The sequence below is a fragment of the Delphinus delphis genome, chromosome 13 (genome assembly GCF_949987515.2).
Source record: "Delphinus delphis chromosome 13, mDelDel1.2, whole genome shotgun sequence".
In the NCBI taxonomy this organism is placed as follows: Eukaryota; Metazoa; Chordata; class Mammalia; order Artiodactyla; family Delphinidae; genus Delphinus; species Delphinus delphis.
The window spans coordinates 9,431,892-9,453,905 of record NC_082695.1 but is presented as its reverse complement, the minus strand read 5'-3'; the positions used below and the strand labels follow the sequence as shown (position 1 = coordinate 9,453,905).

General features: G+C 38.7%; 1 protein-coding gene across 6 annotated transcripts in view; it reads left to right on the top strand.

Moving 5' to 3' along the window:
- ATXN2 (ataxin 2) overlaps positions 1-22,014 on the top strand; it is a 119,737-nt gene that overhangs the window by 13,673 nt on the left and 84,050 nt on the right. For all 6 annotated transcript variants that reach the window (XM_060028063.1, XM_069541306.1, XM_060028052.2 and 3 more), the window contains exon 2: positions 20,288-20,324. Coding sequence is in view for 5 of the 6 variants with exons in the window: in XM_069541306.1 (XP_069397407.1) it covers positions 20,288-20,324 (37 nt within the window). In the remaining variant the exon portion in view is untranslated. The remainder of the gene's footprint in view (positions 1-20,287; positions 20,325-22,014) is intronic.

The following is a 22,014-nucleotide window of genomic DNA, read 5'->3' as shown; positions in this document are numbered from 1 at the left end:
GTTAAAATGCTATTACTGAAATTTTTGTCAAGACCTACAAACAGTGCTACGGGTTCAGAGTACTGTGAATAAAGAGTCTAAGGAATCTCCAGTGACATTGGAAAAGATTATTAAGAGGTTGTCTTTTGGGAGAAGATGCCAAATAGAATGTTCATATATTGGGTCTATAAGCGTTCAAACTTCCTTCTGTCCATTTTGGACTTAGGATCACATGGATGTACAGAGGAAACTTTAAAAATTTCATTGTTCAGTGTGCCGTGATTTAGCTTAAATTGCTAGACAGTTACTGTGATAGATTGTATTTTTTTGTTTGTTTGTTTGTTTTTGATAGATTGTATTTTAATTAGACGTATTGAAATATAATTTACAAAAAGTAAAGTTCACCGTTTTTAGTGTATAGTTCTTGAGTTTTGAAAAACGTACAGTCTTATATCACCACCACAATCAGAGTATCATCCCATAAATTTTCCTTGTGCCTCTTTTCAGTCAGTCCCCTTTCTCCAAACCTGGTAATCACCGATCTGTTTCCTAACATTATAGTTTTGTCTTTTCTAGAATGTCATATACATGATATTATACAATATACAGCCTTTTGTGTTTGGCTTCTCTCATGTAACATAATGCTTTGAGATTCATTCATGTTACTGCATGTTAACAGTATCTTCTTTTTTTCTTGCTGAGTAGTATTCCATTGTGTGCGTGTGATCTAGTTCCCTGACCATTGTTTATCAAGTGATGCACTTTTAAGTTGTTAGCAGTTTTGGGCTATTAAGAATAATGCTGTGAATATTGATGTACAGGTTTTGTGTGGTCATAACAATTTCATTTCTCTTGATTAAATACCTAGAAATGGAATTGCTATGTTGTATGGCAAATGTTTATTTAAATTTAAAAATAATTGCGAAACTTTGCTAAAGTAACTGATTTCTAATTGCTCTAATTTCTTGGCAACACTTAGTATGCTAGTTTTTAATTTCAGCCGTTCTAGTGACTGTGCAGTGGTATTTCATTGTGGTTTGAATCTGCATTTCCTTATGTCTAATGATATTGAACATCTTTTCATGTGCTTGTTTGCCATTTGTTTATCATCTTTGGTGATGAGAAACTATCAGTATTTGGGGTCTAACTTGTTTGAAAGTAAAGGAGCTTCTGTATTTGCATTGCCTGCCTTCTAGATTTAGAACATCTTGAGGACAGGGACGAGTGCTTTGTACCACTTTGTATACTTAGTAAGTGGTAAATTTTTTATTAACTGCATGAGCACCCTGCCAAGGAAAAGTTGTCATCTCAAATGGAACATGGCATTTATTTTATAGGCATACCATAGTTAAACTTTTTGAGTACCTCCTGTTTGCCAGGCTCTGGGGACACAGTGGTGAACAAGCCAGATGAGGTCTCTCCCTTCCTGGAGCTTACGTACTAGTAGGGGAGACAGGGCAGAAAGTTCACACCTTTGCTTCCCCTTATTACTAACGCTTAGCATGCTTCTATCTTACACAATATGGCAAATCTTTTAGATGAAGGGAGAAAACTTACTGCTTTATCAGAAGATAGGTCCTCTGACGAGAGTAGTCTAGTATGTTGCTAAGGTTCTTATTCCTTTCAGTGCTTTTGGGATAGCTACTCACTAGTCACAGAAATCAGTATGTTTGAGAAGCCTCCTGGTCTAAGCTTGTGAAAGCTGACTAGGGTCATAATTGAAAGGGAGAGGGAAAACTGTATTTGAGTGGACCCACCATGAGCTTGTTCTGCTAGGGCATATACATACATTTTACATATATATAATATATATACATTCTTTCTCATTTGATTATCACACAGTCCTGTTAGATAATCTGTTGCCCCATCCCATTTTACCCATGAGGGAGCTAAGGCCCAGACGATAAGTGACCTGTTTTAATGTTACTCAGCTAGAAGGTGGCAGAGATGGAATGACTTACTATTGTTGTATTTAGGGTCTCTGAAAAGGTGTATGCAAGTGAGAACAGAAGAAAACTGGTGATGGATTTAAGGAATGTTACAATTAGTTTCTTACTTTAATTGACCAGAAACCTGAGTCACTAGCTTCCCTGGGTGAAGGAATGTAAGTCAACAGGCTCCTTAGGATGAAAAGTGGAAAAGAAAATGAGGAACTTGCATTTGTGACAGATAAGGAATTTAGTTATTCATAGTCTGTAAATGTTATATAGGAAGTCTGCATTAGTTTTAACCCAATCTAAAAGGTTAGAGAATAAATGAGAATTCTTATTTATTATTAACACCTTTTTTCCTGTGTAAAACATGTTAGAAAAAACTAGCATTTCTGAGCCAAGTAGAAGCCATTTTTCTGAAGAAGAAAGTTTAGATATGTATGTATGATGTGAAAACAGTTTATGGAGAGCTTCCTGTTTATATAATGATGGTTACCATTTATTTTGTGCCTGTTAGGTTTCAGGAACTGTGCCAAGTGCATTACTTACATATCCTTTAATCCTTACAACAGCCCAGCCTGTCAGGTTGGTAGTGCCATATCTATTTTAAAGATGAGGGAATGGCACTTCAGAGAAATTAAGGAACTTGCCCAGGGTCAAAGGGCTAGGAAGCGATGAAGCTGAGATTCTAACCCTGTAAGACTTCAGAGCTTTTGCTTTTTAGTAACTGTGCTCCACTGCTTCTAGTTAAGCTCTATGGCAAAACAAAAGCAGATAAAAATCAATGAAGAAAACAATTCAGTCATTATTGTGAGCCATAAAATGGCTTCCACTACCCATGCCTTAATCCTGGCAGTTCTATTTATAAATGAATCTGGTTCCAAAAGCTTAAGATTTTTATTTTAAAATTTGTAAACAGTGTTATAAATGGTGGCTAGTTTTCTGCACCTATTTTATCAGATAGTTGTTACCCATAATTAATTTGAACTAAGGAGTAGCATACTATATTGTAGGTTAAGAAGGCATTTTTGGCTTGATCTAAGAATTCCAACACCACTTAACCGATGTTTCTGTAGGAGAATTAGAGGGCTAGAACCCACTTCTCCACTCTCCCTTTCTTAGTCAAGTTGGAGGCTATATAGCCCTGGAGCTAGAAAAACACACTGAAGAAGACTTACGCAGCACACATTAGTCCTCCAAAGAGAAGGGATTAAATAGTTGAAGAAATGTTTCCTATATTTTGTGGCTTTAGGGAAGTTCCTGGCTATGCTGCAGTTATTTCTATGGGCCAAACAATCATGTTAGGCAATCATACATTTTATTCGTTTTTTTAAAATATTTATTTATTTTTTTATTATTTTGGCTGTGCTGGGTCTTAGTTGCGGCATGTGGGATCTAGTTCCCTGACCAGGGATCGTACCTGGTCCCCCTGCATTGGGAGTGCAGAGTCTCACCCACTGGGCCACCAGGGAAGTCCCCATTTTATTCTTAATTTTTGCAACACATTAATTGTGCCCACCTGTTTAACCTAGCCTTCCTTTTGCTATTAGATTTAAACTCTACTTTTTTGGGGTAACCCCTCTGCTCAAAAATCATCCTATTCCCAAGCCTAATGTCCTTTTCACTCTCAAGGCTTTCCATGATCTAACCCAGGGGTTGGCAAATGTCTTCTGTAAAGAGCCAAATAATAAATCTTTTAGGCCTTGCAGGCCACATGTAGTTTTTTTGCATATTCTTCTATTTTAAAAAAAACAACTCTTTAAATGTAAAAAGCATTCTTAGCTCTGAGACGTATAAAAACAGGCCACAGGACCATGGACATTTGCCAACCCCATTTTATCTTTCCGGTCATGTTTTCCATCAACTCTTCAAAACATGACCTCCATTTAAATCAACATGGTCTCCTTTTCTCATTGCCTCTGCAGGTATCAAACTCAGCCTCTACTGCCTGCCTGCCTGCTCTTCCATCAGTATTCTCCTTTTCCACATCCTCATACTTATCCTCTAAGATCTAGTTCAGATCTTCCATGAAGCTAATTCTCATTTATTTTTCTTTTTATTAACTCTTTGTAGAACTTAGCTTGTCCCATATGTTAGCTTTCTTATTTGAGAACATGTTCCATGTTTTTTCATAGTAGCTTGCTATAAACTACAAGAATAAAAAGATTCACATTTTCCCTCAAACAATTTTCTGGTGAATGTCTAAAGTTACTATTTCTTTTCACAAGACAGTGTTCCTTCTATGTGGCATCCTATACTCCTCCCCCAAATCTGAATTTTAGAATTGGAAGCTAGCATTTGAGATCATCATGACTCATCCTCTTTATTTTGGACAGGAGCAGGAACTTTAAATGACTTGTCCAGAGTCACACACAATTTATTTAGCACCCTAGGCCTTTTCTTACTTAGTGGCCTACAGCAGGTTATTTCACTTGTGCTTGAGTTTCTTCCTCTGTGAAATGGGGGTGATGAGGATTAAATGAATTATATGTGTAAATTGCTTAAATCGATGTTTGGCATGTGGTAAGTGCTCAGTAACTTTCAGCTGTTACTGTTACCATGTTTGAAAATCAGTAAAGGGCTTCCCTGGTGGCACAGTGGTTAAGAATCTGCCTGCCTAATGCAGGGGACACGGGTTCGATCCCTGGTCCGGGAAGATTCCACATGCTGCGGAGCAACTAGGCCTGTGCCCCTCAACTACTGAGCCTGCGCTCTAGAGCCCGTGGGCCACAACTACAGAGCACATGTGCCACAACTACTGAGCACATGTGCCACAACTACTGGAGCCCATGTACCTAGAGCCCGTGCTCCGCAACAAGAGGAGCCACTGCAGTGAGAAGCCTGTGCACTGCAATGAAGAGTAGCCCCCGCTCGCCACAACTAGAGAAAAGCCCGCGCGCAGCAATGAAGACCCAATGCAGCCAAAAATAAATAAGTTAAAAAAAAGAAAATCAGTAAAAACTACCTGAGCAAATTAAGGCTGAAAACTGCTTGTTGGTGGGTTTGGGGTAATGCTATATTAGTAGACACAGTTTAGCATTTTGTTGAGCTTGTATGCATACTGTTGATTAATTCAGTAAACGTTTGAAGCTATCAGAATGGGATAGTTAAAAGATGAATGAAGCATCTCTGCTTCCAAGTTAACCAGTGAGTGTAGTGGGGGAGGGCAGGATGCAGGTAGTATAAACTGGTAGCACTGAGAAGCGAGTAAGTGACTGCTTTGGGTGGGTGGTGAAGAAAGTGGTGAGTGTTGAGATGGATCTTAAGAAATGATAAGCAGTTTCCAATGAGGCCATGGAAGAGAAGAGGAGGTTCCAGGCAGGGAGAAGTTTGTGCCAAATTACAGAGATGCTTGTAAACATGGTTGTGGGTTGAAAAATTTGCTTCACAGTGTGGTAGAAGAATTGGAGGAAGTAAGTATTGAAAGCAGGGAGACAGGTTTGGAAGCCCTTGTAGTTAGAGAAGAAACGAAGTGAGCTTGAAATAAATGCTAAAGAGAATTTTTTTAATAAGAATTTTTTAATAGAAATTTCAACATAGATAAAAATAGAACAGTTTAATGAGCCTATGTATCTGTCACTCACTTTCAGCCATTATCATTGAGTGATTCATCTTGTTTCCCCTTATTCCCCTCTTCCCCATTACCACTTGTAGTTTTTTGAAGGGGAGTGAAGTTGTTTTGAGGCCCTAGGAAAGATTAATGACCAGTGGGTAAAACCATTGGGAGAGAGAGTACACTATAAGGAAGCACTCTTGGTGTATTAGAGGGGATGGATGCTTTGGAAGGTAGATAGTACCTACTTCTGGAGAAGCTCAAAGAGAGGACTGGAACTGCACTGTCCAGTATGGTAGCCACTATCCATCCACATCTGGCTATTTACATTAAAAAATTTTTTTTTTAATGTGGCCCGCATTTTAAATTTGGTTAATTTATTTTTGCCTGCACCACACGGCATGCAGGATCTTAGTCCCCCCCACCCCCACCCCAGGGATCCAACCCGTGCCCCCTGCAGTGGAAGCATGGAGTCTTAACCACTGGACCTCCAGGGAAGTCCTGCTATTTACACTTAGAATTAAGTTAATTAAAATTTTTAAAAAATCAGCTCCTCAGTCACACTAGCCATATTTCAAGTGCTCAGCCACCACATGTGCCTAGTGGCTACCATATTGGGCAACATGATTATAGAACTTTTTTTTTTTTTTTGCGCAGTATGCGGGCCTCTCACTGTTGTGGCCTCTCCCGTTGCGGAGCACAGGCTCCAGACGCGCAGGCTCAGCGGCCGTGGCTTACGGGCCCAGCCGCTCTGCGGCACGTGGGATCCTCCCGGAACGCGGCACAAACCCGTGTCCCCAGCATCGGCAGGCGGACTCTCAGCAACTGCGCCACCAGGGAAGCCCCTAGAACTTTTTTTTTTAATTCATTATAGAAAGTTCTGTTGGACAGCACTGGACTTGAGCACCCAGGATTCCTTTTTATCCGAGTCTTCTGGAGCTTTTGATATGTCTAGGTCACATCTAATTGTGCATGACTTTATGGCCAAGCCCCCTTATCCCTTCCTCGAAGTAAAACTTCATTTGAAGAGTTGTCCCTGCCCCCCCCTCGCTGCACAATTCTAGTGTGTGCTGTAATATGAGGAAAGTAATTGTATTAGCTAACAATTATTAAGCAGTTAATAATGTGCCAGGCGTTGTTCTTAAGCCAGGTTGTCTATATGGAATATCATTTAATTTTCACAACCTAATGAGAAGGTATTATTATTTTTTTGAGAACGTACTATTTTTGTCACCATTTTGTAGATCTTGAAATTAAGGCACGAAGAGCTGAAGTCATGAGGTTAAGGTCACAGAGCTAGGAAATGATAGGGCCAGAATTTGAACCCAAGGAGTTTGCAGCAAACTGAAATAAGTTCTTGTGGGGATGGTTCTTGAAACATTGATTCTAGATGATTATGTGACTGCATTAATTTGGCGGTTGTTCTGTGTGAATTTAGAGTTGCCAGCCCTCAGTTTGCTAAAAAAAACTCTAGCTTTTTACTAGGTTTGGGTTGTCATGACCTGCTCCCTACTGCCATCTTGTTTGACTCATCTTTTCAGTGAGGAAGTATTCAATAAGTATTAGTTATAGAATTTCCCTTTCTAATAAAAAGACTGAAATGGGAAGAACAAAATGACTCACCTAATTGAGTTAACTTTAAGAACTGGAATTAGATTTCTAGTTTTTAGTTAATTGTCCTTTCTCTTGACAGCTGTAGTTTTTCTGTACTATAAAGAGAAATTGAATTAGTCAATATTTGTCATAATTCACATAAATTATACTACATACTTAATTTATTCAACAATTCAGAGTACTTACTTTGTGCCAGGCTCTGTTCTAAGCCCTGGGCACTCAGTGGTGAATGAGACAGAAATGTTTGCCCTCATGAGGTATATATTCTGGAGGTGAGGGTTGGACAGAGACAGAAAGAAAATAAAGGAACATGTAATAAACAAAATTTCAGTTTTTTTTTTTTTGTTTGTTTTGCCGTACGTGGACCTCTCACTGTTGTAGCCTCTCCCGTTGCGGAGCACAGGCTCCAGACGCGCAGGCTTAGTGGCCATGGCTCATGGGCCCAGCCGCTCTGCGGCACGTGGGATCTTCCCGGACCGGGCACGAACCTGTGTCCCCTGCATCGGCAGGCGGACTCTCAACCACTGCGCCACCAGGGAAACCCAAAATTTCAGTTATTAAGTGCTGTAATATACTAAGTATTAGTTACTTAAGTACTAAAACAGAGTGATATAATAGTAGTTGGGGAGCTACTTTTGATGGGTGGGTCTGGGTAAGCCTCTCTGAGGAGGTGACATCTAAGTAACAAGAAGCAGTCAGCCATGTGAATATTTGGGGGAACAACATTATTGCAACTCTATTGGAAGGGAGTTTGAGGTGTGTAGTATTCTTACTATGCCAATGAGTATCAGTTGTATCCGTACAAGTAGTCTGGTTCTAGAAATTTGGATCAATGTAGTATTTTGACTGTGTACATTTGTCACCCAGGCTTGTTCAAATAGTTGTAGAAAATGGTGAATGACATGTATAGGTGCCATGTTGAAAAGTGGTGATGAATGACCAGAATGGTGAAAAATGAAAAAGTAAACAGTTTTTCAATTACATTGTCTGTTGGCAGTACCAGTAGAAATTGCATGCCCTTTGCATTTTAGTATGTTCTCTGGTGTCCTAGTGCTTTCAGTTTCCCTTAGTCAGGGAATGTCTGAAATCTTTATAATTTATCCACAGTCCCTCCTTGCTTGTTTCTTTTGCTCTCGGTGTATTGATGTTGTCCTTTGCAGCAAAAAAGTTTTAAATCTTGATCTCAAGTCCCGTTTATCTATTTTTTCATCTGTAGTTTGTGCTTTTACTGTCATATCTAAGAATCCATTGCCAAATCCATTGAAGATTTATTCTCATGTTTTTTGCCTTAAGAATTTTATAGTTTTAGCTCTTACATTTACATCTTTAATCCATTTTGAGTTAATTTTTGTATATGATATGCAGTAGGGGTCCAGATACATTCTTTTGCAGGTGGATATCCAGTTGTCTCAGCACTATTTGTGAAAATAACTAATCTTTCCCCATTGAATTGTCCTGGCACTTTTCTCAAAAATCAGTTGACCATAAATGTAAGAGTTTATTTCTGGACAGTTAATGCTATTTCATTGATCTGTATGTATGTCCTTATGCCATTACCATACTGTCTTGATTACTCTAGCCTTCCTAGATTATTTTGAAGCAATTCCTGACATCATGACATTTCTTCTGTAAATATTTCAGTATAGTATCTAAGAGAATGGAAACCATTATCACATTTTTAAAAATTAACATTAATTCCTTAGTATTTTTTAATGTCCTATTAGTTCAGGTTTTCCCTTTTTTGTCTCTTAAAAGAAAAACAAGGGCTTCCCTGGTGGCGCAGTGGTTGAGAGTCCACCTGCAGATGCAGGGGACACGGGTTCGTGCCCCGGTCTGGGAGGATCCCACGTGCCACGGAGCGGCTGGGCCCGTGAGCCATGGCTGCTAAGGCTGCACGTCTGGAGCCTGTGCCCCGCAGCAGGAGAGACCACAACAGTGAGAGGCCTACGTACTGGGAAAAAAAAACAAAACAAAACTCCTTTACTGAGGTATAATTAACACACAGCAAAATTCACCAATTTTAAGTGTATAATATGAATTTTTAACTTCACATTTATTTGGTTATAATTTACATACCATCGATTTCAATTTTTTTTAACACTATATTTATTTATTTATTTTTGGCTGTGTTTGGGTCTTCGTTGCGGTGCGTGGGCTTCTCACTGCAGTGGCTTCTCTTGTTGCAGAGCACGGGCTGTAGGTGTGCAGGGTACAGAAGTTGCAGCATTGCAGGCTCTGTAGTTGCAGCACGTGGGCCCTAGAGTACAGGCTCAGTAGTTGTGGTGCACGGGCTTAGTTGCCCTGTGGCATGTGGGATCTTCCTAGACCAGGGATTGAACCTGTGTCCCCTGCATTGGCAGGTGGATTCTTAACCACTGCACCACTAGGGAAGTCCCTCAATTTTTTTTTTTTTAAGTTTAAGTTTTATGGTTTCTTTGGATCTGCCTTTAGTTTGAGGGGGGGTGTGGCAGGTTTTTTGAGGTATAATTTACGTACAGTAAACTCGTTTAGTGTAAAGTTCTTTTAGTTTTGACAAATGTGTACAGTCATGTTGTCAATAACACAATTAAGATATACTACCCTATAAAGTTCCCTTTTGTGCCTTTATATTAATTAAATCCCCTCCCTTGACCCTCAGCCCTTAGAATCATTGATCTGATTTCTACATCTGTAGTGCCTTTCCAGAATGTTATGTAGATGGAATCATGGATTATGTAGCTTTTGGTGTCTGGCTTCTGCTTAGTCAGTAAGCACAGTGCTTTTGAAATTCATCCATGTTGTGTGTAGCATGTATCAGTAATTTGTAACTTTATAACCAAGAAGTATTCCATTGTTAAGGATATGCTACCACAGTTCGTGTATTCATTCACTAGGTAGTGGACATTTGGGTTGTTTTCAGTTTTGGGTTATTATGAATAAACTAGCTGCTAACATTCATATTCATTCCTCTTGTATAATTACCTAGGAATGGGGTTGCTGGATTTTAAAAGTATGTTAAACTTTATAACATACTGCCAAACTCTTTTCCAAAATGACTGTACTATTTTCCATTTCCACCAGCAGTGTATGAGAGTTTCAGCTTCTTGGTATCCTCACTAGCAGTTGGTATTGTCAGTCTTTAATTTTACCCAGTAAATCTTATTTGGTTAAATGACTGTATAAGACTTTTTTCCCATTTATTGGGCTATTTGTCTTTTTTAAAAATATTTATTTATTTATTTATTTATGGCTGCGTTGGGTCTTTGTTACTGCATACGGGCTTCCTCTAGTTGTGGAGAGCAGGGGCTATTCTTCATTGCGGTGCATGGGCTTATTATTCTCTTGATGCAGAGCATGGGCTGTAGGCACACTGGCTTCGGTAGTTGTGGCTCGTGGGCTCTAGAGCACAGACTCAGTAGTTGTGCTTAGTTGCTCTGCGGCATGTGGGATCTTCCCGGACCAGGGATCGAACCCGTGACCCCTGCATTGGCAGGCGGATTCTTAACCACTGTGCCACCAGGGAAGTCCGGGCTATTTGTCTTATTAATAAGCTTTCTGTATAGTCTGGGTAGAAGTCCATTATCAGACATATTTTGCAAATACTTCCTTGTCTGGGGATTGGCTTTTTATTTTCCTAACAGTGTCTTTTAAAAAATTCTTTATTGGAGTATAGGTTTTTTTTAATACCGATAACATACATTTTACCATCCAAACCATTTTTTTACAAAAATGTATTTATTTATTTATTTATTTATTTGGCTGTGCTGTGTCTTAGTTGTGGCACTCGGGATCTTCATTGCTGCATGGGGGATCTTTTAGTTGTGGCATGTGGTATCTTTAGTTGTGGCCTGCAAACTCTTAGTTTCGGTATGTGGAATCTAGTTTCCTGCCCAGGGATCAAACCCAGGCCCTCTGCATTGGGAGCGTGGAGTCTTAGCCACTGTACCACCAGGGAAGTACCCCGGAGTATAGTTGATTTACAGTGTTGTGTTAGTGTCAGGTGTACAGCGAAGTGAATCAGTTATATTGAATACATATACATATATCCACTCTTTTTTAGATTCTTTTCCCATATAGGCCATTACTTAACAGTGTCTTTAAAAGCACAGAATATTTTAAAATTTGATGAAGTCTGATTTGTCAGTTTTTTGCTTTTATGGTTTATATTTTTTCTGTCTTCTCTGAAACCGTTGCCTAACCTGAGGTCATAAAGATTTACAACTACCATATGATCCAACAGTTCCACTTCTAGGCATTTATCCAAAGAAAATGAAAACACTTGAAAAGATATATGTACCACATGGTCATTGCAGCATTATTTACAATAACCAAGGTAAGGAAACAATCTAAGTGAAATATACGTATAAAATGGAATATTACTCAGTCATAAAAGAGAACGAAATGTTGCCGTTTGCAACAACATGGATGGACCTCAAGAGTGTATTGCTAAGTGCAGTAAGTCAGACACAGAAAGACATATTGTAGGATCTCTCATATATGTGGTTATCTTAAAAAAAACAAACTAAAAAACCAAGCTCATAGATACAGAGAGCAGATTGATGATGGCCATAGGCAGGGGGTGGGGGGGGTGGGAGAAATTTTTTTTTTAACTTTTATTTAAACCTTTTATGATTAGGTCATTGATCCATTTCGAGTTAGCCTTGCTAAGCTTTCTTCTAGTAGGGTTTTTTTGGTAGATTCTCTGCATAATAATCATGTTGTCTTTTATTAAAGACAGTTTTCCTCCTTCTTGTCCAAACATTGTGCCTTTTATTTCTTTTTCTTACATTATTACGTAAGCTAGAAACTCCAGTTCGAGTGTCTTATCATTTTATTTTTCTTTTACAATTTGTTCTAATGAGTGCTCACATGAGGTTCACAAGTTGTTTGCTATGTCTCAGGTCTATTTTAATCTACAGTTTACCTTACCTCTTCATCATTTTATGCTGGGTGCTTTTGATTTGGTGGTCACTACAAAGTCCTTGTCTTTCTGGAACTTGCTCATAGTATTGTCATCAAATGTACATTAGTAAAATACCTTGATTTTTTTTTTCCCCCCGAATAGGTGAATCAACCTCAATTGAATTGCATTGTAGAACCTAAAAATAATTAAATGAGAGCAAGAGTACTTTCATGACATTTCTCAATTATGTGTACATTAAACTTTCGTGGAAAGTATATAGTGCTAGTAAGTTTCTTGTAGAAGTACTAAGTTTGTGTAAAACAGTAGTAGACTTTATTATTTTTTTTAATTAATTAATTTAGGCTGTGCTGGGTCTTCATTGTGGCGCTCGGGCTTCTCCAGTTGCAGTGCAACGGCTGCAGAGCTCGCAGGCTTAGTTGCGGTATCGTGGGATCTAAGTTCCCCGACCAGGGATCGAACCTGGGGCCCCTGCATTGGGAGTGTGGGGTCTTAACCACTGGACCACCAGGGAAATCCCCAGTAGACTTTATTTTTAGCTTGCACTTATTGACATTGCAGCCACATTTTTTCAGTTCAGAGGTCAGCAAATTCTGCTTGTAATGACCCAGATATTTTAGGCTTTATGAGCCATGTAACTTCTCTGTTGCATATTGTTCTTGGCTTTTTTTTTTTTTTTTTTAACGCTTTAAGAACTTAAAACCATATTCACTCAAAGCCCAGACAAAAACAGGTTTGTGGGCTGTAGTTTGCTGATGCTTGATTTAGAGAATTATTACAGATGGTCCCTGACTTAGGACGGTGCGAAAACAGTAAGCGTTCAGTAGACACCCTATTTCGAATTTTGAATTTTGATCTTTTCCCAGATTAGCTTTATGTGGTATGATACTCTCTCATGATGTTGGTCAGTGGCAGCGAGCTGCAACCACATGATTATGAGTGGTAAGCACTTACAACCATTCTGTACCCATATAATCACAATGGTTTTCACTTTCAGGACAGTGTTCAGTAAGTTACATGGAATCTTCAACACTTTATTATAAAATAGGCTTTGTGTTAGATGGTTGTACCCAACTGTAGACTAATATAAGTGCTCTGAGCACATTTAAGGTAGGCTAGGCTAAGCTATGATGATCGGTAGGTTAGGTATATACATGTATTTTCCACTTTCAGCTTACACCATGGGTTTATCAGGACGTAATCCCATCATAAGTTGAGGAAGATCTTTACTTTGAAAGCTTTCATGTTCATTTTTTTCTTTCTTCTTTGACTGGGCTTGTTAATTCATTAAATATTTATTGTGTATTATCATATGTGAGGCACAGTTCCTCTGTGCTAATTTTGGTAGATGGTAGAAAGATGGACAAGATCCTGTCTGCCAGTCTTGGTTATTTAGCTTTCATTTCATCCACGAGCTCCTGACCGAGGCCACAAATGGGTTTTGAAATCCAGGAGTTTCTTTGGCTATGTGATATGCCTTTTCGGATGGCATCTGCTCTGGTACCTTCTAATTTTCTCAAAGGTGTTGGCTGCTGACCTCACCGTTTTCTCTAGTGTGGGGCTGTGACTCCCTGGAGGAGCCATCATTATTTGCTTTGCACAAAAGCACCATGTTGTCAGGTGATGACCCTGAGTAGTGGGTATATGATAGGTTTACTGGTAACTATAATGCAGAGCAGATTATGCTAAATTCCAGTCTAGAGAGTTGAAGAGAGCACCATGTATTTGATTGGTATGGCATAATCCAAGGGAGGCTTCTTGAAAAGGTGGCATTTAAGGCTGGGCAAGTTTTTTTATTACAAAAATTTAAAGATACTTTAGACAAGTAGATAGAAGTTAATGAATCATTCACAGTTCCTAATTTTAAAAAATTTTGTTTATAGATGACTTTAGAGTTATAGAAAAGTTGCAACAATTGTGCAAAGAATTCTTCTATACTCTTCACGTATATTCTCCAAGGAACTTTTCACTGCATTTTTTTCATTTTCTCTCTCATTAAAATTAATATATACGTATATAATTAATATAAAATCTAAATAGTTTTATTAAACATATGAGAGACATGGTGCCCCTTAGTTCTAAATACTTCAGAGTGTATTTCCTAATAACAAGGATATTCTCTTACAAAACCACAGTACAATTGTCAAAATAAGGAAATTAATATTGTGCCAAATTATTATCTGTTGACCTTATTCAGATTTTACTAATTGGTCTTCTAATGTTCTTTACACACCCCCGCCCCCCCCAAAAAAAATCTGGTCTAAGAACCAATCCAGGTTTATATGTTACATTCAGTTGTCATGTCTTGTTGGTCTCCTTTAATCTGAAGTAGTTTCTTAGTCTTTTGTGATTTGACACTCTGATATTGCAGGTTGTTTTGTAGAATGTCCCTCAGCTAGGGTTTGTCTGATGTTTCCTCATGATTAGATTCAGTTTATACATTTTTGGCGAGAATACTGCAGAAGTGATGCATGTGTTCTCATTGCCTGAGAGGAGGTGAATGATGTACATTTATCCCATTGCTCATGCTGTTAACTTTGGTCACTTGATTAGGATGGTGCTGGGCTCCTTTTCTATAAAATTATTTTTCACTTTGTCATTAATCAGTATCTTGTGATGAGTTGCTTTGTGATTATGTAAATACCCTGTTTCTACTTTACTAGATTAGCATCCATTTGGTGATTTTTGCCTGAAACAGTTATTACTGTGGTGGTTACCAAATGGTATCCTTCTAATTCCATCATTCCTTCTACATTTATTAGTTGGAGTTCAGTTGTCAGGTTGATAGTATGACAAGGAAATGGAGCATGAGACAACTCTCTAGGTGAAGGAGCAGGGCTCTGGGTCAGTATGGTACAGATAATTTCTGTGAAGAGTTCATCTCCAGTGGCCCAGGACTTATGTGAAAATGGCACACAGAGTCCAGTTGGAATGCTTCTTCCTTCTTCCTGATGAGTTGACCTTTTTATCATTTTAAAATATCCCTCTTTATCTCTAGTGATATTTTTTGTTGTTGTTTTAGAAGCCTATGTTGTCTGATATTAGTATACCCACTCTAGCTTTCTTGTTCGCATGCTATGTCTTTTTCCATCTTTTTACTTTCAATCTATTTATATCTTTCAGTCTAAAGTATCTCTTTTATAGACAGTTTGTAGTTGGATCTTCTTTTTTTTTTTTTTAAATCAAGTAAGCCTATGTTAAGCAATGATTTTACCAATTTACTCTCAGTTGCCTTTGACCACAGTCTGCACTATTTTTGAGAGCACCCTTAGGCATGAACTTCTCTACACACTGTTGCAAATGAATTTCATTTGGAGCTTACCTTTTTTTAAAAATTTTATTTTTTTATGTTTGTTTGTTTGTTTATGGCCCCTGTGTGGCTTACAGGATCTTAGTTCCCTGACCAGGGATCGAACCCGGGCCCTTGGCAGTGAAAGTGCAGAGTCCTAACCACTGGACCGCCATGGAATTCTCTGTTCTTTTTAATTGTGGTAAAATATACATAACGCGAAAGTTACTGTTTTAACCATTTTTAAATGTGTGGTTCACTGTAGTTAAGTACATTCCAGTTGTTGTACTAGTACCACCTCTATTAAGTTCTAAAACATTTTCACCCCCAAAGGAAGCCCTATACACATTAAGCATTTGCTTCTAATTCCAACAGTCCCCCAGCCCCTGGGATCTACCATTCTACTTTCTATTTCTATGAATTTGAGTACTCTGTGTATCTTACATAAGTAGAATCATGTAATAGTTGCCCTTTCGTGTATGTCTTATTTCACTTTGCATGTCTTCAAGATTCATTCATGTTGTAGCATGTATCAGAACTTCATTTAAGACTGAATAATATTCCATTGTATGGACGGTACCACATTGTGTTTATACATTCGTCAGTGGACATTTGGTTTTTTCCCACCTTTTGCCTTTTGTGAATAAAGCTGCTATGAACATTGGTGTACAAATATATGTTAAAATCTCTGCTTTCAATTATTTTGGGTATACATTCAGAAGTGAGATTCCTGGATCATGTGGTAATTCTATGTTTAGTTTTTTGAGGAACTGCCATACTATTTTTCACAGTAGCTGCACAGTTTTGCATTCCTAGAAACTGTACAAGAGTTCCAGTTTCTCCACATTTTTGTCAACACTTGTTATTTTCTGTTTATAATAGCCATTGTTTGTTTATAATAGCCATCATAGCTCATTGTGGTTTTGATTTGAATTTTCCTAATTACTAGTGTGACTTGACCATCTTTTCATGTACTTATTGGCCAACTGTATAAACTTCTTTGGAGAAATGTCTGTTCAAGTCTTTTGCCCATTTTTGAACTGAGTTGTATGGTTTTTTTTGATGTCGAGTTATAGGAGTTTTTTTTTTTTTTTTTTGCGGTACACGGGTCTCTCACTGTTGTGGCCTCTCCCGTTGTGGAGCACAGGCTCCGGACGCGCAGGCTCAGCGGCCATGGCTCACGGGCCTAGCTGCTCTGCGGCATGTTGGATCTTTCCGGACCGGGGCACGAACCCATGTCCCCTGCATCAGCAGGCGGACTCTCAACCACTGCGCCACCAGGGAAAGCCCTGTAGGAGTTCTTTATGTATTCTAGATATTAACCCGTTATGAGATATGTGCAGGTATTTTCTACTGTTCTGTGGGTTGTCTTTTTACACTCTGATACTGTTTTTTGCACAAAAGTTTTTAATTTTGATGAAATCCTTTTTATACATATTTTTTCTTATGTTGTATGCCTTTGGTGTCACAGTTAATAAATTATTGCCAAATTCAAGGCCATGAAGATTTTCCCTTTTTTTTTTTCCCTAAGAGTTTCATAGTTTTAGCTCTTAGCTCTTAAATTTAGGTCTTTGGCTCCTTTTTTTGGGGGGGGGGGTGCTGCGTTGGGTCTTAGCTGCGGCAGGTGGGATCTTTCATTGCAGCGTGCAGGCTTCTCTGTAATTGTGGTGCATGGGCTATGTTGCCCCGCAGCATGTGGGATCTTGGTTCCCTGACCAGGGCTCAAACCTGTGGCCCCTGCATTGGATGGTGGATTCTTAACCACTGGACCACCAGAGAAGTCCCCAGAATCATTTGTTGAAGAGACCTTCCTTTGAATGATCTTGACCCCCTTGTTAATAATCAATTGCCCGTAAATATGAGGGTTTATTTCTGGGCTCTGTATTCTATGCCGTTGGTTTTTATGTCTGTCCTTAGGCCAGGACCACACTGTTTCAATTACTGTAGCTTTGTGATGAGTTTTGAAATTGGGAAGCCACACTTGGCTTTTGATTTTTGTGTACCTTTAAATGTTATAATTTTTCCTGCACATTTTGTTTTCTTCACATGCCATTATTTGTTGAAGGAACTGTCATCTCTTAAGTGAAATTTACCACATCCTGGATTTTACGGACTTGTAACCTTATGGTATCAGTTAACTTACTCTTCTACCCAATGTTCCCTCTAAACTGGTAGATAAATACACTTGATTAAATCCAGGCTTCCATTGTGTCATATCTGAAGGCTTTTTTTTTTTTTTTGACTTAAGGAAATTGTAAAAAGCAAGAAGAATGATATAATGAACCCCTGCACACCCATCACCTGGCTTCAGCAGTTACCAACTCATGCCAGTCTTTTTTCATTTATAACCCCGTCTATTTTCTCCCTCCTGTATTATTTTGAAGCAATATGAACTCTTTATTATTATTTTTGTAAATTTCTTTATATTAATTTGGCATTTTGATTCACATTTTAACCTCATGTTCAGTGGTTATTGGAAATTTAGAATCCTGGATATTGTTGTTTTGCTAAATCTGATCTGTCACATTATAGGTATATTTAGGACTAGGATATGACCTTAGCTTTTTTTGAGTCTTTTTTTTTTTTTTTTTTACTGTATGAAATATTAGAATGCTTTTCCTGAAATACTAAAGGAAAAGAGTAAAAGTCAAGCATAATCTGAGTGGATCCAAAAAAGAAAAAAACAAGAATGAACGTGGGCTTTACCAGTTTCAGAGAATGTTACTGTGGTATGCTAACATTCCCTTTGGGTGTCCACCCACCTGGTAGATTAGTGGAAATCAGTGGTTTCTATACTGATTTTGTACGTTTATACCACTCTGAGTCTTTTATTTTCCTTACTGACCAGTTTGTTCTACTAAGTAAACTGGATTGATTCAAAGATACAACTGTACAATCAATTAAAAAATAATGTGACTTCTGTAATGGAGTTTTATGTTTTAAATTTTTTCGCGGGCCTCTCTGTTGTGGCCCTCCTGTTGAGGAGCACAGGCTCCGGACGCACAGGCTCAGCGGCCGTGGCTCACAGCCCTAGCCACTCCACGGCATGTGGAATCTTCCCGGACCAGGGCACGAACCCATGTCCCCTGCATCGGCAGGCGGACTCTCAACCACGGCGCCACCAGGGAAGCCCGTATTTTAAATTCTTTTAAATAGCATTGTGGGGATGCTGCATAAGTTTAAGGGCACTTAATTCGTGTCATTTGTTTAAGTCTTTTAACTGTGGCATCACAGCAACCACTAGGATAAGATAAAATGGCAAGACTTAGCCATTTTTTAGTCTTTGACGGGACTTCCCTGGTGGTCCAGTGGCTAAGACTCCACGCCCCCAATGCAGGGGGCCAGGGTTCAATCTCTGGTCAGGGAACTAGATCCCACATGCCGCAAGTAAGAGTTCGCACGCCACAACTAAAGATCCCACACACGGCAACGAAGATCCCACACGCCACAACTAAGACCCAGCGCAGCCAAACAACAAACAAACAAATAAATAAAATCTGTTTGTCTTTGGCTGCAGACTACAAATAAATAGAAAAACAGTACATTCAAATGGTATTTAAAAGATGTAGAAATTGGGTTAGGCTTTATTGTCAAGTTCATTCCTTGTGATACAATGTCAGAAAGGCAACATAATCTAGAAATGAAAAGTCTATACTTCGGATCACCTGGTTTAAATACCAGCTCTGCTGCTCTTGAACTGGATGATTTTGGTCAAGATGTTTAGCTGCTAAGGTACAGTTTCCTTACCTGTAAAGTAGGGGAGAGATTTGACATAATGCTTACCATAGTGTCTGGTTTGTCATGTTTTATAAATGATAAATTATTGGTCATATTCCTTAAGAATAAGGAATTTATCTGTGCTGTGTGAGAGGTAGAATGTTAGAAGTGGAAGGAATCTCAGGTGATTTGATTGAAGACATTATTTTCTGTCTTCTTTTTTTTCTTTTGGCCGTGCCACACGGCATGTGGGATATTCCCCGACCAGGGATTGAACCTGCGCGCCCCCTGCTTTGGGAGCACGGACTCTTAACCACTGGACCACCAGGGAAGTCCAAAGACATTACTTTCTAGATGAGAGAAGGTAAATGAGAGTTGGAGACAGTCAGCTGACATCGGATTGCTAATATCAGTACCGCTTTTCTGAGAATTGGCACCATTCATACTGCTGGGCTTTTTCACCTGAATTGTGCTTCTCTTTGAATGTTTGAAGTTTGTGGCTTTATTTGAGTGTTGTGATTATTTTATTAGAATGAGATTACAATACTGTTACTCAAGAGTAACTAATTTTACTTTATTAATTTTTTTATCATTTCATAAAGGGCCTAATTTTTTCCATTGGAGCAAGCCTTACAGTGTATTATGTTTTCTAAGTTCACTTGAAAATAGAGTTCATGTTACTGGAAATTACTTGACAACTGATGTTGGTGTACTGCACTGTTTCAGAGGGAGGGGTTTGGCAGGGAAAGGCACTTGTTATATAGATCCTGACAGAGGCACTTATTATTTAAAGTGAAAGTTCTTTGAATGATTCAACTTATTTTCAAATATCTATCTGCAGTTGTAAACACAGTACCTATTTTTAGAGGTGAGGGAAAAATATGGGCGGTAACTTGATGTTAGTCAAATATGTCAGTTAAATCAGGAATAGAATCTATATTTTGCTCCTGGGTAGCTTTTTTTAGCAGAGTGAGTGGTTACTTTTGGAGTAGAGATTATTATATTTGGTATTGGTTATTTCTTTAAATAGGTTGTTTTTATTTTTACTTTATTTCATTTTGATTGTGGTCACATTTCTTTCCTCCTTCCTCCCTCACTTGACCCCTACCTGTTCTGGGCCTCTGAGCCAGCAAAGCGCAGCGAGAGTCATACTTATGTAGCCTTTATACTTAATATTAGATGAGCCCTCCCCACAGATAGCCTGTGTGTTTTTGGATGGAATTATAAGATATTTTAAATTTGAAAAAAATTTTTAGCTTGTTTAGCCTGTTGAATTTCATAAATATAACATTTAATCTTTTCAGAGGCCGAAACAGTAGCAAAGGACTGCCTCAGTCTACGGTGAGTAACTTTAATGTTACTTGTTTGGAAAAATTGATAACTAAAATGTGATTTCTAAACCACAGACCAAAAGCCAAGGCCAAAAAATAAATAAATAAATTGTCTTCTATCTCAGATAACCTTTGCAGATTAATATGGTTAGCTGTAAGACCATTAGCTATATCAATTGGTTTTTTTTTTAAATATAAATTTATTTATGGCCGTGTTGGGTCTTCGTTGCTGTTCACAGGCTTTCTCTAGTTGCAGTGAGCCGGAGCTACTCTTCGTTGTGGTGCATGGGCTTCTCGTTGTGGTGGCTTCTGTTGTTGCAGAGCGTGGGCTCTAGGCGTGCGGGCTTCAATAGTTGCAGCGTGTGGGCTCAGCAGTTGTGGCTCGCAGGCTCTAGAGTGCAGGCTCAGTAGTTGTGGCACATGGGCTTAGTTGCTCTGCGGCATGTGGGATCTTCCCGGACCAGGGCTCGAACCCGTGTCCCCTGCATTGGCAGGCAGATTCTTAGGACTTCCACCTGCCACCAGGGAAGTCCTATCTGTTGTTTTTTAATGATGACTCTATGTGTAAAATGCAGAATTATCTGTAAATTATATTTTTATTTTTCATGCTTAATCATAACAACTCATTTGTTCTTTTATAAATGACTAAAGGCAAATATAAATGATTAATGAGGTAAATGGAACACTGGGACTGGAGTTTTCAAAACTTTGGGGTTTTGTTTTTGAAATAATGTGCTTTTATTTCTTTCATTTTTCTCCCTTGGAAAAGGGCCTTCTGGTTTTAAATTTTGGAATTTTATCAGTGAAATTAAGCTGGGCACAAAGGACAGAAGGTGCAAGTTCCACAAGATGCAAGAAATATAAATGAGAAGCTGTCACTATTTTTTGAGACTTCACCTTTATTGTGGACAGATTTTCTTCTTTAGAATCAGGACACATGCTTATGTAGTGTGTAATAAGGAGTGATGTGGTTTATTAGACCTTAGAGCAATATCATTGATTCAGATATGCTAAGAGAAGATAGTCAAGGGTCTTCTACAGAGGTTCCCCTTCTACCCCATTTATTTTATTTTTTTATTTTTTTAAGCATAGGATTGATTGATTGATTGATGGCTGCATTAGGTCTTCGTTGCGGTGCACAGGCTTCTCATTGCAGTGGCTTCTCTTGTTACGGAGCACGGGCTGTAGGTGCACAGGCTTCAGTAGTTGTGTTTCGTGGTCTCCAGAGCTCAGGCTCAGTAGTTGTGGCACATGGGCTTAGTTGTTGTGTGATATGTGGGATCCTCCTGGACCAGGGCTGGAACCCGTATCCCCTGCATTGACAGGTGGATTCCCAACCACTGCGCCACCAGGGCAGTCCCTACCCCATTTATTTTTTAAGGTATATTTAACCCTATTTAGTGTACAGTTCTGTGAGTTTTGATGTATACAATTGTGTAACCACCACCACAGTCAAGGTAATAGAACAGTTTATCACCTCCAGAAATCCCTCATGCCAGTTTGTAGTGAATCCTACTCTTCAGTCATTGACCTGTCTTCTGTTCCTGTGGTTTTGTCTTTCCTCATATATGGAAGTTCACTTTTGATTTTTTGTATCATGTATAGTCAAAACATTGTTAGTTGTTATGACTGATTTCACTTTTGAAAACTTACACTCCATAAGGAGGCAAAAGATTGTAGTAAACCAAATCTCCCTTTAA